The 15,451-nt window shown below is 48.6% G+C and overlaps 1 protein-coding gene across 1 annotated transcript; it reads right to left on the bottom strand.

Moving 5' to 3' along the window:
* Window positions 1-972: 972 nt before the first annotated feature.
* On the bottom strand, window positions 973-10,786 carry PRXL2A (peroxiredoxin like 2A). The gene is made up of 5 exons (XM_007464222.1): window positions 10,607-10,786; window positions 8,163-8,254; window positions 4,926-5,066; window positions 4,224-4,388; window positions 973-1,356 (listed from the first exon to the last, which is right to left on the bottom strand). The coding sequence occupies exons 1-5, from the start codon at window positions 10,782-10,784 to the stop codon at window positions 1,243-1,245; spliced, it is 690 nt and encodes a 229-aa protein (XP_007464284.1). The 5' UTR covers window positions 10,785-10,786; the 3' UTR covers window positions 973-1,242.
* Between the last annotated feature and the right edge of the window lie 4,665 nt (window positions 10,787-15,451).

Genomic DNA, 15,451 nt, shown 5'->3' with positions numbered 1-15,451 from the left:
CGCCTTCCTACTCCTGGGCCAATTTGGTGCCTTGAGCAGACTCCCTAGAGCAGAGCTCCCTTCAGGCTCTTGCTGACCTCATACTTACTCACATGACAAAATTTCAAAGACAACAAACCAATGAACTAAGTTACATTTCATCTTCTCTGTCCTTTTTCCTCCTCAGTCACCAAATTAGGCTAGAAAACCATCAATAGGAAAGCAGCTACCAGTTTTAAATGCCAAGTCATTCCTCTAGGAAAGTCAGCAAAATCACTAACATGAATGACGGGATGAACTTTTCTGGGCATTTGGAAACCTCTTAGATCATTAGAACTAGAGGAACTCCTCCCCCGACCCTACCCCATACACATGCAGAATACTGATTTTTCATGTTCAGTGTCTTTGGCACCACTGATTTAATAAATTCAGCCGTTATTACGGTAAATATTTTTATTGTTAGTTTTGTCAGAAACATTTGTATATATGGGCAATCTGATGCCTAATTTTATTAGAGCCTAATTTTATTGATCATCTCTTCTAGAAAATCAAATCTCCAAGATTAGAATGGAAGACAATGAAAAAACAGATTTCCCTTTATAGTTTACCTTTATCAAGCCATCCAAAGCACATCAGTTCTTTTATACGAGTATTACTTTAACATAATATAATAAATCATAACAAACCAATGAACTAAGTTACATTTCATCTTCTCTGTCCGTTTTCCTCCTCAGTCACCAAATTAGGCTAGAAAACCATCAATAGGAAAGCAGCTACCAATTTTAAATGCCAAGGCATTCCTCTAGGAAAGACAGCAAAATCACTAACATGAATGAATCACTAACATGAATCATTCGTTGAAAACACAAGCCAGAACCTTATACCGTTAATCTTCAAGTCAATCACCAACTTTTCTTAGATTTTTAAAGACATGAAAATGAAAATCATTTCAAATAACAGCACTCAAACACCATATATGTTTGTAATGAGGTGTAGCAGTCAACTTTAAGCCTCAGATTTTCCAGGTTTTAGCTGAAATAAGCCTTATTAATTAGCTTTTTAGATTGTTATCAGTCTTGTTTGGGGGTTATTTTGCCTTATTAGGCCTAAACAGAGTACAATATTAAAATATGTTAATTGTCTATACTGAGACTATGGCATAAATGGGTTTCTAACTCCTTAGGGACAGCAGTGGAAACACAACACATCCCATGAACACAGGTGAGAGCCCTAGTTATCCCTGAGCTGGGCAGTTTCACACAATCATTTCTTCTCTGAGGCTGAAGTCTGTGGTTTGATCTTCCTAGCAGCTTCCAGAACAGAAACTAGGTTTACTTTGTCTCCAAATTCTTTTTCTCGGTGCTCCAGAAGAATGCCCTGAAAGGAAACGAGAGGGTACATCAGTCCTCACTCTGAGTCATTCATTCATGAGACAGACACTGAGCGCCAGCTGTCCATCAAGGCCCTTGCTACGGCAGCAAGGAACAGAGATCCGAATCGGCCCCGGCTCTGCCTGTGAAGAGTTCAGTCTTTTGGGGAAGGTAGATCAGGGGAGGCTCCCTCGCAATATTTGGACTGTACAAGCAGCACTTTGGGAGCCGGAAGTCAGGAGTGATTAATATAACAGGGCGATCAAAGAAGGCTTCACAGGTGATAGAGCATGTCTACAGGTAGAGATGCACGTAAAAGAACATTCCAGGCAGAAAGAACAGAATGAGCTTGCACAGAAAAGCCTGGAGTTGTGGAAGTAGAGCTCAGAGGTCAGACCTTGACAGGCACTAAGCGAACACCTGAAAAGGGAGACGCTATCTTTAGTTTTCCTACGAAACTGGAGGCCACTCACTTCTGATACCATGAAGCAAAATGCACTAACTAAGACATACTACACCCCAAAATACCCTAAAGCTGTAAAAAAAAGATAAAATGTGTTTGAGATCAGCATCAAGAATCCTTGTTAAAGGGTTCTTTGATAGGTGACAGATTAAACTCAAACTGAATTTAAAAAACAAACATTTATAAACATGTTCTTTGTATCATTATTTATAAAGACTTTAAAAAGAAAAGTGCCACCACTGTGGTGACTACAGAGAAGCAGGTCAGGAAAGTATATTTACTCGCTCATTAGCGCGGTTTGCAGACGTTAAAAACACTGAGGAAGAACATATGATGACATGGGGAAATGTTCATGACACGCTGTTAAATGAAAAAAGAACATCTAGTTTAGTAAGGTACCGTTTTCTAAAAAAAAAACAAAAGGTCTGTCAGCTCAGCTCTGTCCTAAGAGGTTGTCCCTGGCAGCTGAGCTTATAGAATGGCTCTCCCCACCTTCTCCGTTTCCAGATTTCCTATGTTGAAACACTGCTGCTTTAAAGTTAAGTATGCTTTAAAGATTATTATGACAAAGGAAATCCCTACTGAGTGGCACCTGGCACAGTGGGACTGCAAAAACTCTGCTCTGAAGAAACACGGAGGTAAGCCCTGAGGCCAGGCCAGCCTGGTCAGCCTTCCACCAGGAAGGAGGAAGACAGGAGCTCCGGGGAGCACCAGCAAAGTCAAACAACACCCCAGGAGCGAGCCAGCCAGGCTTGGGCAGCCCATGAGCACCAGGTGAGTCACTGCCAGGCAAGAGGAGGCTGGCAGGTGAGCCAAGCCCTTCCCTGGGGGCTGAGGAAAGGCAGAGATAGGAAGGGGAAGGAATCCCAGGGGCCCGGAGTGGGAAGAGGCTGAGGGATCCTGAGGAAGTGGCCTGCCCAAGTGCAAGGGTACCTGGAAGGGGTCTTTGGGAACCACCTCCAAAGAGGGGCTATGGGCAAGGGAAGGACAGGGTCTCTGGAGCAGGACAGATCGGAGTTCCTGAGTTTCATTCCCTTTGCACCACATACTAGCCCCATATCTTTGGCTGAGTTATTTCATAGGCCCATTTCCTTACATGTGGATAGGAATAAAAATACCGACCATCCCAGACTGGTTGCAGAGAAGACAGGAGATCACATATATGAGCACCTGGCACAAGGCAGGCACTCACTGGCAGCTGTTATCACTAAGACATTTTGATACATTACCAGAAAGTTAGCAAACAGGTTTATGTTACATCAGACACCAATTCATGCTAGATTCTCACAGACAAGCAACTGCAGATACCAAGGTTTAAAAGGAAGAGATTCGAAATACAGCTTAAAATTGAAGGCATTCTAGTCCCACTAGCTTTCCTCCCCAACTGGGGAAAGTATGCAGTTATCATTGTCAGTGGTGAGTTCCACCATGCATACCAACCCTGTCTTCTTTTTTCTTTTTTGGCCGCACCATGCGGCTTTTGGGATCTTAGTTCCCTGACCAGGGATCGAACCCGTGCCCCCTGCAGTGGAAGCACCGAGTCCTAACCACTGGACCGCCAGGGAATTCCAACCCTGTCTTTTTACAGACAAGCTCAAATGTTAATGTCATGCCCGAAGTTGGTGAGACGGGCCTAGAAATCAGACCACTCGGTCTTCCTGCCAGGCCTTGAGCCTGCACTCACTGTACCCTGTCCTTTCTCTGTGCCCACCTGGCCTCTGCTGGCACTGCCCTGAGTCTGACGTGGAGCATCCACCCACCCGCCTCCTGAGCCCACAGAGAACTCATCTCTCCACACCTTCCCTTAAGCCCCCGTGCTGACTCTGGATTCCCCACAGCCAGGGCCTGAAATAGAGTGTGCAGAGAAGTCTGCTGCCCCTCCAGAGACAGCCAGGGCACCAGGACCCCCGCAGGGAAAGCACCACCCAGCACAGCTCCCTGCTGCTCCCCCAACGAGGTCTCTTTCCATTCCTCCTCTCTTCAGTTTTCTCTACTGTCCATCCTCGATGACAGGGAACACTGCAAGGGAGTACATTCTTCACAGAATAAAGACTCTGCTTTTGTTGTAGTGTAGAAAACAGAACTTGACATCAGGAAACCCGGGTCCAGGCTCCTGAAGTGCCACTGAGGAGCCGTCCTCCTTGGTGCGGTCACTCACCCCCTCACGAGTTATTTACCCACAAGACTCAGACTATGTCGTGTTGTTACTGTGCCAAGGGAGGGGGTCATGTGTGAGGTGCCGAGAGAGCAGGCGTGCAATAAACGGTCATTTCCCTCCCTTCCCCTCCCGCATGCTCCCTGGCTTTCTGGAAGGAAGGCTGGGAGACTCTGAGCAGGGGAAGCCACCCTCCCGCCCGACACATCGGGGTCTCATGCTCACAGACCCACGAGTGAACACGCTAGCGATTTACCTGCTTTCCTGGTCCCACCACAAAAACTCCCCCAAGGATGAAGCCCTCGCCTTCCAGGTTTCCAGAAAAGCCTCCACTCCGGGCCCGGAAGAAGCTGTACCAGACGCCCAGACGGACAAATCCCATGAGCACCATCTTCCGCCTTTCCGGACCATAGAACTCCTTCTGTAGGAGCGAGGAAGACAGACCCCCACGTGAGCAGCGCATGCGCCTGTCCTCCTCCACCCGACGCGCAGCTGCCACCCAGGAGCGCTCTCAACTGCCCGAGCTAAACACAGCCCTGCGGCCTGCCACCCTGACTCTAATCTCTTGCTATGGACGTACAGGGTTCTTGGGTGGGCCTGACAGAGTGATAACAGTCCTACATTCTGCAGAGGTTAGTAGAGGGGAAAGAACTATGGCTGCAATGAACTAAGGGGCAGGGCCTTGTGCTGGGCAAACCCCTGCAGCTCAGGGAAACCGGTGGAGCTTTCAGCTATTTCCAAGGCTCCCATTCCCGGGTCACAAGTCAGGAAGGGCTCAAGTAATAACTGAAGGACAGCTCTTAAGTTTTTTTCACTCATGCTCTGCTCAGAGGGCTGGGGGCAGCTGAAAGGGAGGCCCACTCCAACTCCTGTCCAGACATGCTTTGGGCCACCGAACTCTCCACGCACGAGCGCAATCCCCAGCGGTCTGTGTCCGACAGGCTCACAGCACACGTACCTTTTCATCCAGGAAGATTTCTCCTTTGAAATAAGGCTGGAAGTCCTTCACTTCAGTCTTGACGTGCTCCTTTACCACTGCGTAGAGGGGGATGCCCAGCTCGTCCAACTTGGGCTTCAGGGAGGACAGGCCTGCAGCCTCCTGCAGAAGACAGGAAAGGTCAGGGGCATGAACTCTCGGGGCTCTGCAGCCAACCAACACCCTCTTTCCTACAGGCCCAGAGCGTGGCTGGCACCGAATGCAGAAGAACAAAGGCAACAAAATGCCAAGAACAATTAAGGCCTGTGTAGACCAGCAAAAGACTGTCCCAGCTGGGCACGAGGCCTCAGGATAGAGTGTCAGGTCCTCTCCTCAGCCCAGGTTCCTGTCCTGTCCATGGAGGGAAGGAGAGGCTAGGCTCCTGTTATGGGTGTCCTAACCATGGCCTGGGGAGCATCCAATAACTAAGAGCTTGCACCCAAACTCAGTCCTCCACTCCTAGCCACACTGCTGCTCTCCTAATCTCCCAGCCCCTCCACTGCACTAGAGCAAACTAGCACAAGGGCCTAGCAGTCGATCTCCATGTGAATAGCTGCCTCCACACCTCTGCTCAGCTGGCCCCCTCTCATTGCAATAACCTTCCTTCCTTCTCCAGCTCAAATCCTACCCTCTAGAAAAGGATCCCTGTTCTAAAACGGTCTCCCTGGCTAGCACAGCCTGGAGTAAAGGCCTGGTTCTCTGTGTATATCTAATCCTTCCCGCTTGGCGACTTTTTCTGTACCGAGTCCACTGGGTTCCACTAAGGTGAGCTTTGTCCCTTAAGTTCCCAAATGTGTCTCAGAGTCAGAAACTGCCTTCCATTTCTTGTATCCCTCAGCGCCTAGCACATGGCTGGATATGCAGAAGGTACTAGGTACCAGGAGGAAAGATTCCAGGTGAAGGTGGACAATGGGGAGACCGCAGCTGAGCTGGGAAGTATGGACATCCCTGATTCTCAGGAACTGGGGGCTAGATGAAAAGATGAAACTCACACATCAGGGTAGAGCTTCGATGTTAAGAACAAACTCCTTTTTCACATTTGGTGTCAGAATGAAAGAAACAGCAGGAAATCCTATCAGAAGCAGCCTAGTTGCCTCCAATACATTGCTATACGGTGGCAACTGCATTTAATTTTTCATGTATTTTCTAGAACAACGACAAAAGGATAGCTAATGAAGCAGAATTCATTACAATGCCTTTGTCAAGAGGTTCAGTGAGTGGCAGACTCTGCCCAAGAGCAGAGAGGACTACAGGTCTGATGTGGTCAAAGAGCACCTGTGTGTGAAAGTAAAGGTTTTACTCACTTTCCCTGGGCTTTACTCAGAAAAAGTGTGAAGTGGAAACTGAGTCACATGCCTCCCCCCTCAAAATAACTTTGCCTGCCATCCAACCGTCCTTTTAGAAACATAAGTTTCCATAAAATGATCTACCAGGGTACAGACCAGAGCCCAGAAAAACAGGTTGTAATTAGAGCAGTTGTTCCTGGAACCTTGGGGTTTAGCTGGCCTTGAGAAATCAAGTCACAACAGGCTTCCATGTTGGTATTTGGAGGCATCAGAGGTTGGACTCAAAAGCCCTGAGTTTAAATGTCACCCCCTGTGGTAGGCAGAATAATACCTTCTAAGGATGCATGTCCACATCCTAATCCCAAGAACCCGTGAATATGTTTTGTTACATGGCAAGGGGGAATTAAGGCAGCAGATGAAATTTAGATTGCTAATCAGGTGATCTTAAAGGAGATTATCCTGTTTTGTCTGGGTGGTCCCAATGTGGAATCACTAAGGTCCTTAAATGTGGGACAGGAAAGCAGAATGGTCAGTGTCATAGTGACCCAATGTTAAGAAAGACTTGGCCAGCTATTGCTGGCTTTAAAAATGGGAGGAAGGGGGCATGAGACAAGGAATGCAGATGGCCTCTAGAGGCTGGAAAAGACAGAAATTATTTATCCCCTGGAGCCTCCAGAAGAATTTCAGCCCTGCTGATACCTTTATTGTAGCTCAGTGAGACCCATTTCAGAATTCTGACCTTTAGAACTGTAAGAAAATGAATCTGTGTTATTCAAAGCCACTGAGTATGGGATGATGTGTTACAGCAGCAATAGGAATTTAATACACCCCCTAGAGCAGTATGACATTGTCACTACCTCTGTACCTCAGTTTCCTCCTCTGTAAAATGAGAATAACAACAACAAGCTGTATTTTCCAGGGATGCCGTGGGGAACCAATGAGGTACCTACGGATAGTGCACCATGCAATGTAGGCAGACTCTCAGCCAGCCCAACCACACAAGCAGGGGAGAGCTCTGCAAGGCTGAAAGGAAATGCCTCAGGATAAGACAGGACAACCAGGGGAAGGAGGATGGCAACTCGGACAGGACCAAGGCCATGACCTGAAAAGCAAAGTTTTCTCAAGAGCTGGAGTACTGTCGTTCCCAGTTCTCCCCCAGGCAAAGCCGTGAACCTCAGAACCTGGGTCTTCTGTCACTGACTGTATGACCACGGATAGGTCAACAAACCACTCTTATCCTCAGTTTACCTATGTGTAAAGTGACAAGGCTGGACCCTGCCTTCCCTTGACAAGCTTCCTCACTTACTGAACAGACGCGATGGCCTCCCTTTGAGGGGCCAACCTGGAGACCTCCCAGTCAGTGAGCCCCACGTTGCACCAAGCTCTCATGCCCACTGCACCCACACTATCGGCATGACCAAAATCCCCTGGGCTTCAGATCCAACGCCGAGAGCACAGAGAGGCAGCAGGGTCACCACGTGCGGCTCTCAGCCGTCCAGCAGGGACACCAGCAGGCTCCCCAGGAAGAGGCAGACAGGCAGGTCCATTCTAAAGGTGTGGCCCTGTGCTTCCCCGGGTGCTTTAGCTGCACCACAGGCGAGGCTGTGCATGCCTGTACTAGTAACGATCTAGGCACCTCATTTCAGTAAGCAAACCCCTGTGCTGAGAACCAGGGACATGCAATTGGACCTGGTCCAGGACACAGATACTACAAGAGTGAAAGGCCTTGGAATGTCAGAAGAAAGTCAAATATGTTGCTAACCCTAGGATATGGTGAGCTGTTAAATGAACAGAAACAGAGAATTAGGCAAAAACAAAACAAAACAAACCTAGAGTAAATGACATAATGGGCCACTATTGGTCCTGGCTGGAAATGCCCCAGTCCCCCCTTGCCAGGATCCCTTCCTCAGAACAGATCCTCAAATGCACTCACCTCTCGACAGAGGAAACAGCCTGGCCTCCGCACAGCCATAATCACAGCTCCATTATTTTCCCAGAGCGCCTTTGCTTTAAAAGTCACTGGTTCTGAGGAGAAGAAAAGGGAATTCAGTATCATTTCCTCTCAGCCTGGCCCCAACTTCTAAGCACCTCATAAACAGCACCAGGCCAAACAGAGGACCTGCAAAACTATTTCACATGTGGGAAAAAGCAAAAAGGAAACACGTATAGGGAATATTCATCTTTCCAAGGAAAATGAATCCAGTGTAAGGGTCCTACTATATAACCAGAAGGCCCCTCCCCCATAAAAATCTAGCTGTGAACTTGAACATCTCAAACTGGAACAGTTCTGGAAAAATAGCATATTCCTTTGCTGGTCTCAGTGTAACTTGTAACAATCCTTTAGGGCAGATACATGGCCAAAACTTGAACGAGATCTTGCACTTTGGCCAAGAAAACCCCAATTCTTAAAAAAGTATTCAAAGAAATTAGGTCAAAAGAAATTAAAAACAAAAAACAATTTAACCTAAATATGTTAACTGCACCGTTATCCATAGGATAGGGCAGAAGATGTCCAACAAGGAAATTCTTTGGGTAGCGGAGTAGCGTAGCTCAAGCCCGGCTCCAGTCACACTGAGTCCGCATCTAGGTGTGACCCGGGGCAGGCTGTATCTCCTCCCTGAACCTCCACTTCCCCATTTGTAAATGCAGATGCCTAGCAGCTCCACTTTGGGCCACAGGGAGTATTAACAGATGGATATAAAAGTGCTCTCCAGGTAATACAGAGTCAGTGAGGGCTCAATAAGTACTATCCCTTATTATTTTAGCATTTCTCAGAGGAATCCATGTCCCTATGGGATGTTACATAGGAAAAAAAAGAAGGTGGGAGGGGACTGAAATCAAATGACACTGGGAAACTCTGGGTCGAACACAGCTAAATAGGACTCTCTCTGCAGGGCTTCTTAGTCCCTTACTGAGGTGACCTACATCATAAATCTGCAGTCACAGTTCCTGCCTTCCCTTGACAAGCTTCCTCACTTACTGAACAGACGCGATGGCCTCCCTTTGAGGGGCCACCCTGGAGACCTCCCAGTCAGTGAGCCCCAAATTGCACCAAACTCTCATGCCTACTGCACCCACACTATCGGCATGACCAAAATCCCCTGGGCTTCAGATCCAACGCCGAGAGCACAGAGAGGCAGGAGAGTCACCACGTGCGGCTCTCAGCCGTCCAGCAGGGACACCAGCAGGCTCCCCAGGAAGAGGCAGACAGGCAGGTCCATTCTAAAGGTGTGGCCCTGTGCTTCCCCGGGTGCTTTAGCTGCACCACAGGCGAGGCTGCCCATGCCTGTACCAGTAACGATCCAGGCACCTCATTTCAGTAAGCAAACCCCTGTGCTGAGAACCAGGGACATGCAATTGGACACAGTGTTTCTCAAATTTATTGGACTCAGGAGCTCCTGTTTTTGAAGATCCAGGAGCCTGGAATTCCTCAGAACACACTCTGGAAGGTTTGGTTGAGTAAACAGTGGTACAATTTCACTAAATATTATGGAACGATTATCATTATATTTAGAGAGACAACATGAGAAGATGAAAAATGCTTTTGATAAGAAAAAACTAATACTCAGCCATAAAAAGAAACGAAACTGAGTTATTTGTAGTGAGGTAGATGGACCTAGAGCCTGTCATACAGAGTGAAGCAAGTCAGAAAGAGAAAAATACCACATGCTAACACATATATATGGAATCTTAAAAAAAAAAAAAAGGTTCTGAAAAACCTAGCGGCAGGACAGGAACAAAGATGCAGACGTAGAGAATGGTTGAGGACACGGGGAGGGGGAAGGGTAAGCTGGGACGAAGTGAGAGAGAGGCATGGACATATATACACTACCAAATGTAAAATAGATAGCTAGTGGGAAGCAGCCACATAGCACAGGGAGATCAGCTTGGTGCTTTGTGACCACGTAGAGGGGTGGGATAGGGAGGGTGGGAGGGAGACGTAAGAGGGAGGGGATATGGGGACATATGTGTACGTATAGCTGATTCACTTTGTTATACAGCAGAAATTAACACACCATTGTAAAGCAGCTATACTCCAATAAAGATGTTAAAAAAAAAAAAAGAATAGATTTTATCTCTTAAAAAGAAAAGAAAAAGCTAAAATGTAAAAGATCAATGTATAAGTACACCAAGATCATAACTACATATTATTACGTGTACACCTGGAAAAATACGTGTGAAAATAAAAAAGATTATTGTGTTAGGGTAATGGAATTATCAGTAATTCTTAAAGTGTTACTAAATTTTTCCTAATGTTATATTGCCTTTTCAATTTAAAAAAAAAAAAAAAGAACTACTTTCAGAGAGAAAAAAACTAAGTAAGCCTGCATCCCAGCATCTTGGAAAAGTACTGACACCAGTGGAGTCACTGCTTACCCTTCTCCAGTGTTTTCAGGTCTATATCCTCCAGATACTCCAGCGTGGCTTTCTGGGGCTTGGGCAGAAATACGTCTGTGTTGGCCAGGAGCAGTGCCAAGGCAGCAGCCCCTATGGCCCCCGCACCAATGGACCACATTCCCATGGTGAAGAAGCTTGGATCCTGGAGGAAAGACATTTCTGGGGATTGAGAGAAAGGAAGACGACGTTACTGCTCCCACAGGACAGCCGGAATCCGATCTCCCAGACAGCAAGGCTCTGGCTGGGCAGCCAATCAGGGGGCCAGAGGCAAAGGGAAGAGAAGCAGCAGTGTCAGAGATGGGACTGGACAAGGGCTGCCAACTGAGCCCCTGCCCACCTGCCACTAGAGGAGCCTGGGAATACAACAGACACGTGGAGGTTCCTGCCCCAGGGAGCTCACTAGTGGGTCAGCAGCCACGACAGAGGCGACAGCCTCTCTTGCGGCTCCCTCTCCCTTGCTCAAGGCTGTGGCCTCCCAGCTTGGTGGCGCTCCTCCAGGCTGTGTCACTGCCCTCCTCATCAATGTCTGCTCTCTTCCTTCACAGTGCAGGAGTGGCAGGTCCCACCCCCCTGGGGAGGCAGCAGCCTCTCTGTCTGATTAGATCACTTAGAGACCAACCACCCTGTTGTAACCCTACCCTTCCTCCTCGCTGTGAATCCCTCAGACACAGAGACCAGGTCCTATTCATCCAGCCCCCAGACAGTGCCCAGCAGGGCCTCACTCGAAGTAGGCAGGCAATCCCAGTACATTTCTCCAACTGAGAATACCTTTATTTTCTACTCATTATACAAATAAAACAGGCTCATGGTGAAAACAAAACAAACCACCAAAAAAGAAGCAATACATAAAACCACAGTTGACAAGAAAGCAAATATCCTCTCAACATCTACCACCTATTAAGTTATACAGTTTAATAGAGATGGCCACTATTAGTCTGACATTTTTCCCCTGTGAACAGAATTATACAGATGCCTGTCCAGTGAACAGGTAGAGAGACTGAGAGAGAAGGCAACATGTAAGAAAGAGCACGGTGCTGGGGTGTCTGCTTCAGAGGACTGGGCAACAGACAGTCTGCATTGGGCAGGGGGCTCTGTAGTTGAAACGGAGGACAAGGCAGGTCCTATAGCATCCGGCCTCCTCCCCAGCTCATGCTTGGGGGCCTCGCCAAGGCTTCCTCTAGTTGGGAAGCCTTGTGCTTCTGAGTGGGAGCTCCTGGAAGCAGCCCACCCCTGTAACCGCAGCAAGTACCCCACCCAACCTTCGTTTCTTGACAACCACTTACAATACCTATCTTTCCATCTGGCCCTCTCGCCGTCCTAGGATCTGACTTACGCCGGAGCCTTCCTCCCCAAGTACCTGCACGACTCTATGTGCTCGGATCACTGGGTACCGACCTGAGGTGTGTGTCTATGTGTATGTGTGTGTGTGGCCCACCTGACCTCATCCCACCTGACCAAAGGCTTAATTCTCCCCTGCAGGACTTGACTCAGGAGAGGACCTCTCCAAAGGATTAAGCAAAGGCCCAGAAATCCGCATGTCACTGCCAAGGGAGGGGGCTGTGAGGGATCCACTGCCATGAGGTAGGGTTGGGAGTAACTTGGTGGTGATAACTTTGGGAAGAAAAGGGTAGGCCAGACTAGTGTTTAGGCCAGCCCGGGAAGTTCAGACTTGAGTTCAGAAATAAAAGGGAACTTTCAGACCGGGGATTTGGAGTGTGTACTGGGAATGACCAAATGAAAATAGCCTTTAAGAATGAGGAATTTGGCATCTGTACACTAGGGGAGAGGAAAAAGAAGGGGACTCTGTGTGTGTTGGGGGAGGAGGAGGTGAGCTAGGAAAGAAGAGTTTCTTATAACCTCAAAACGTGCTCTCGTGCGCCGGCAGCACTGGCATCGTGGAGAACCGCAGAATTTCCAGCCTTACCTCAGAGCTAAAAAATCGTAACCGGCATTCATCAGACACGGCAGGCAATTCACAGGCACATAAAAGTTTCAGAAGCATTGTCTTGGAACAAAGAATTCAGGTTTTGTGGTTGGTTGGCCATAAGCCACAGAACAAAGTACAGCCGTGAGGGCAGGCTGGCCTTGGAGAGCTGGGCCTTCCTCAAGGGCCAGCTTCTGTTTCCTCAGCTCATTGTGTGAGGGCAGCCACGGAGACAACGAGAGTCAAAAACCAGGGCAGAACTCCACGCCTCTGCCCGGAGTATCTTTCCTCATTCGCTCTATTCTGCATGACTCAGACGCCTCTTCCAGGGGTCTTCTTGGGTGCTCTGCCTACCCCCCGTCCCCCAAGAGGGGATTATTCACCCCCACCTGTGTCCAAATCACAATGATCCTTCTGATTTGGACCTGTTTTCAAGTTTCCTCTCTTTTGCCTCTTCCTCAGTTTATCTCTGAATTCCCCCGTGCCCAGCACAGGGTCTGTTTGTGGTCCACAGTGGGCTCTCCATAAATGTGTGCTAAAATGAATTCAGTAGGATTGAGTGATGAAAATGATGACTTATGGAGGACCGAAGCACTTGGGCAAAGCAGGAAAGAACGTTCCTCAGGCCAGCTTCCAGTTCTTTTATGTGTCAGAGTTACACATCATACTGCATTATAGTTCACAGAACAATCAGGAGGAAAACCACAGCTCTCACCTGCCTGCTGTAAACAGGAGATTCCCCAGAGCCTGGAACAATTTCTGTACCTTGACGCACTTCCAAAACCTCCCTGGACTGCTGACATGTGTATATGATTAAGGCCCACATGGCACGGTCTCTGATCACAGATTTGCTAACATTTCTGCATCAGTTCGCAAAGGCCAGCTTACACCTACCCTCCAAAAGGACTCACTTCAATTCCTGGGACACATCAGAGCGTTGCAGGAAGTCCAGGGACCCTTCCAGTCAGCTCCACACCCTTCTAACACACCACTGGCTGTTTTTGGAGGCAAACAGGCTCCGGCTCCCCACTGCCCATCAATAGCCATCGAGCCTGTTTGCTCGCGAGCACAAGGGAATCAGACTCAAACAGACTCAACATTTATTTCCAAACATTTATTCAGCACTGACCTGTTTAATAATGGCAGTTTGGGATGACATAAAACTAAATGATAAACAGTCCTCAAGGAGATACAGGCCTAGTACACAGATAACAGAAATTCAAGTGGAAAGGTATGAACACGGGGCTAAGGCAGTGCAGCGGTGAGGACCAGTTATGTCTGGTCTGGGCAGCCGTAGAAGCACCCAGAAGGAAATGGCTTTGGAGCAGGCATAGGATTCAGAGAGCAGGATGGAGCAGCTAGGCCAGGCTTGGGCTCGATAAGCCTGAGAAACAGCGGACTGGCGGGGGTGAACGTCCCAAAGGCGCCCCGACACCCTACCTCAAGTTCACAAGCCGGAGCACAAGATGTGGGCTTCAAAAGCCCCAGGAGCATTGTTTAGCACCCCACCCCCCGCCTCCAGCTGTGATCCAGAAAGCATAAGCACAGAGTGACCCCTTTGGGGAGCTTGGCCCGGGACCTCAGGCCCCGCAGCACTGAGATGTGAGAGCATTATCAGCACCAGAGGTGAGAGGCTTGGCCTCTCCGTGAACATATACTCCCAGCGGGCCTCTAGGAGCTGCCTCTTCTGCCACTGGGAAGCAGTGAAAACTGACTTCTGGAAACACCTAGACAGTGTATAGATCCGGCCTCTCAGCCAAGCCCCCCTGAGCGGCAAAGCAATTCCCATCCCAGCATGTCTTTGGAGCATGTGCCATGCAACTCGCTGGCTCTGAATCCTGCATCACAGCGATTCCCACCCACAAAAAAGGACTGGAGGTAGCAGGAAGCTTAATATCTACACGGAACAATGCATTTTCACACGGGCCTCTAAGGCTACTAACTGGAGAGATAGGGAGGCCGGTAAACGAGCACGCACTTAGCGCCACTCGAAATGCGTGCTTTAATTTCACACAGTCGTATGATGCAGATAGTATCCTGTTATGCAGCTGACAACACTGAAGTTCAGAGAAGTTCAGTACCTTTTCCAGTGTCACAGAGCCAGCAGGACAGTGCTGCGTCCTGGACCCAGATCACTAGGACCCCAAAGCCTGTAGTCTTTCTACTCCACAGGCCTCCCCACACGTTCACTGGTGGGTTTCTGGAGGTCAAGAGGCATGATCCCTTTTGTCTTAAAAGAGAATTTTAAATGATCAACCTATTTTTTTTTTCAATCATCACATACAGTCAAACCATGTTTATTCTAAAGGAAATGTACCCTGTGACAGATGTCCCTTCTCTTTCCTCCCCTCTCTATCCCCTTCTGTTAAGGAAAGGGTCAGTTTCTCTGAAAGATAATAGCAAGGCTGTTTACAGAAGAGCCAGCCGCCACCTGACACAGCCATAGTATTCGGTTCCCCACTGTGGCACTTATCTGATCAGGTCTCTCCCACAGAAGAACGTGAAGCGTGATAAGACCACAAACAAGCAACAGCTGGGGCGGCTCAGAGTGGCAGCACTGGTCTGGGATAAGTGTCTCGGGGCAGGAGACCCGGCTGGGCTCCCCAGGCCCAGCTGGCTTGATCCCTCCCTCAGCCTCATTTTCCTCAACTCCAAAATGAGGGGGTTGGATGGCAAAACTTCTAAAGCACCCAGTGACATCGTGGGATTCTATCAAAAACAGCTCACTTTGGAGCCGGCACATTCTCGGTTCCTCATCACAACTCTACCCCACCCCACCCCCATTTCAATTTCCAGAGTGTTTCTTCCCCGCTGCCCAGAGCTTCACAAGGCACCTCCCCTCCCCCACACATGGTCCCTCATCCCCAACCTCGGGCACCAGACACTCACCATCCGCAGTG

The sequence above is a fragment of the Lipotes vexillifer genome, unplaced genomic scaffold (assembly GCF_000442215.2).
Source record: "Lipotes vexillifer unplaced genomic scaffold, Lipotes_vexillifer_v1.1 scaffold59, whole genome shotgun sequence".
Taxonomy (NCBI): domain Eukaryota; kingdom Metazoa; phylum Chordata; class Mammalia; order Artiodactyla; family Lipotidae; genus Lipotes; species Lipotes vexillifer.
This window is presented reverse-complemented; position numbering and strand designations above follow the sequence as displayed.

What these genes read in the sequence shown, in the direction of transcription:
- PRXL2A (XM_007464222.1), bottom strand. Translation starts at nt 10,784, where the DNA reads ATGTCTTTCCTCCAGGATCCAAGCTTCTTCACCATGGGAATGTGGTCC. An exon ending in CCTGAAAACACTGGAGAAGG is followed by an intron (nt 8,255 to 10,606) that starts GTAAGCAGTGAC and finishes TCTTCTCCTCAG; the next exon opens with AACCAGTGACTTTTAAAGCA. An exon ending in TGGTGGGACCAGGAAAGCAG is followed by an intron (nt 1,357 to 4,223) that starts GTAAATCGCTAG and finishes GTTTCCTTTCAG; the next exon opens with GGCATTCTTCTGGAGCACCG.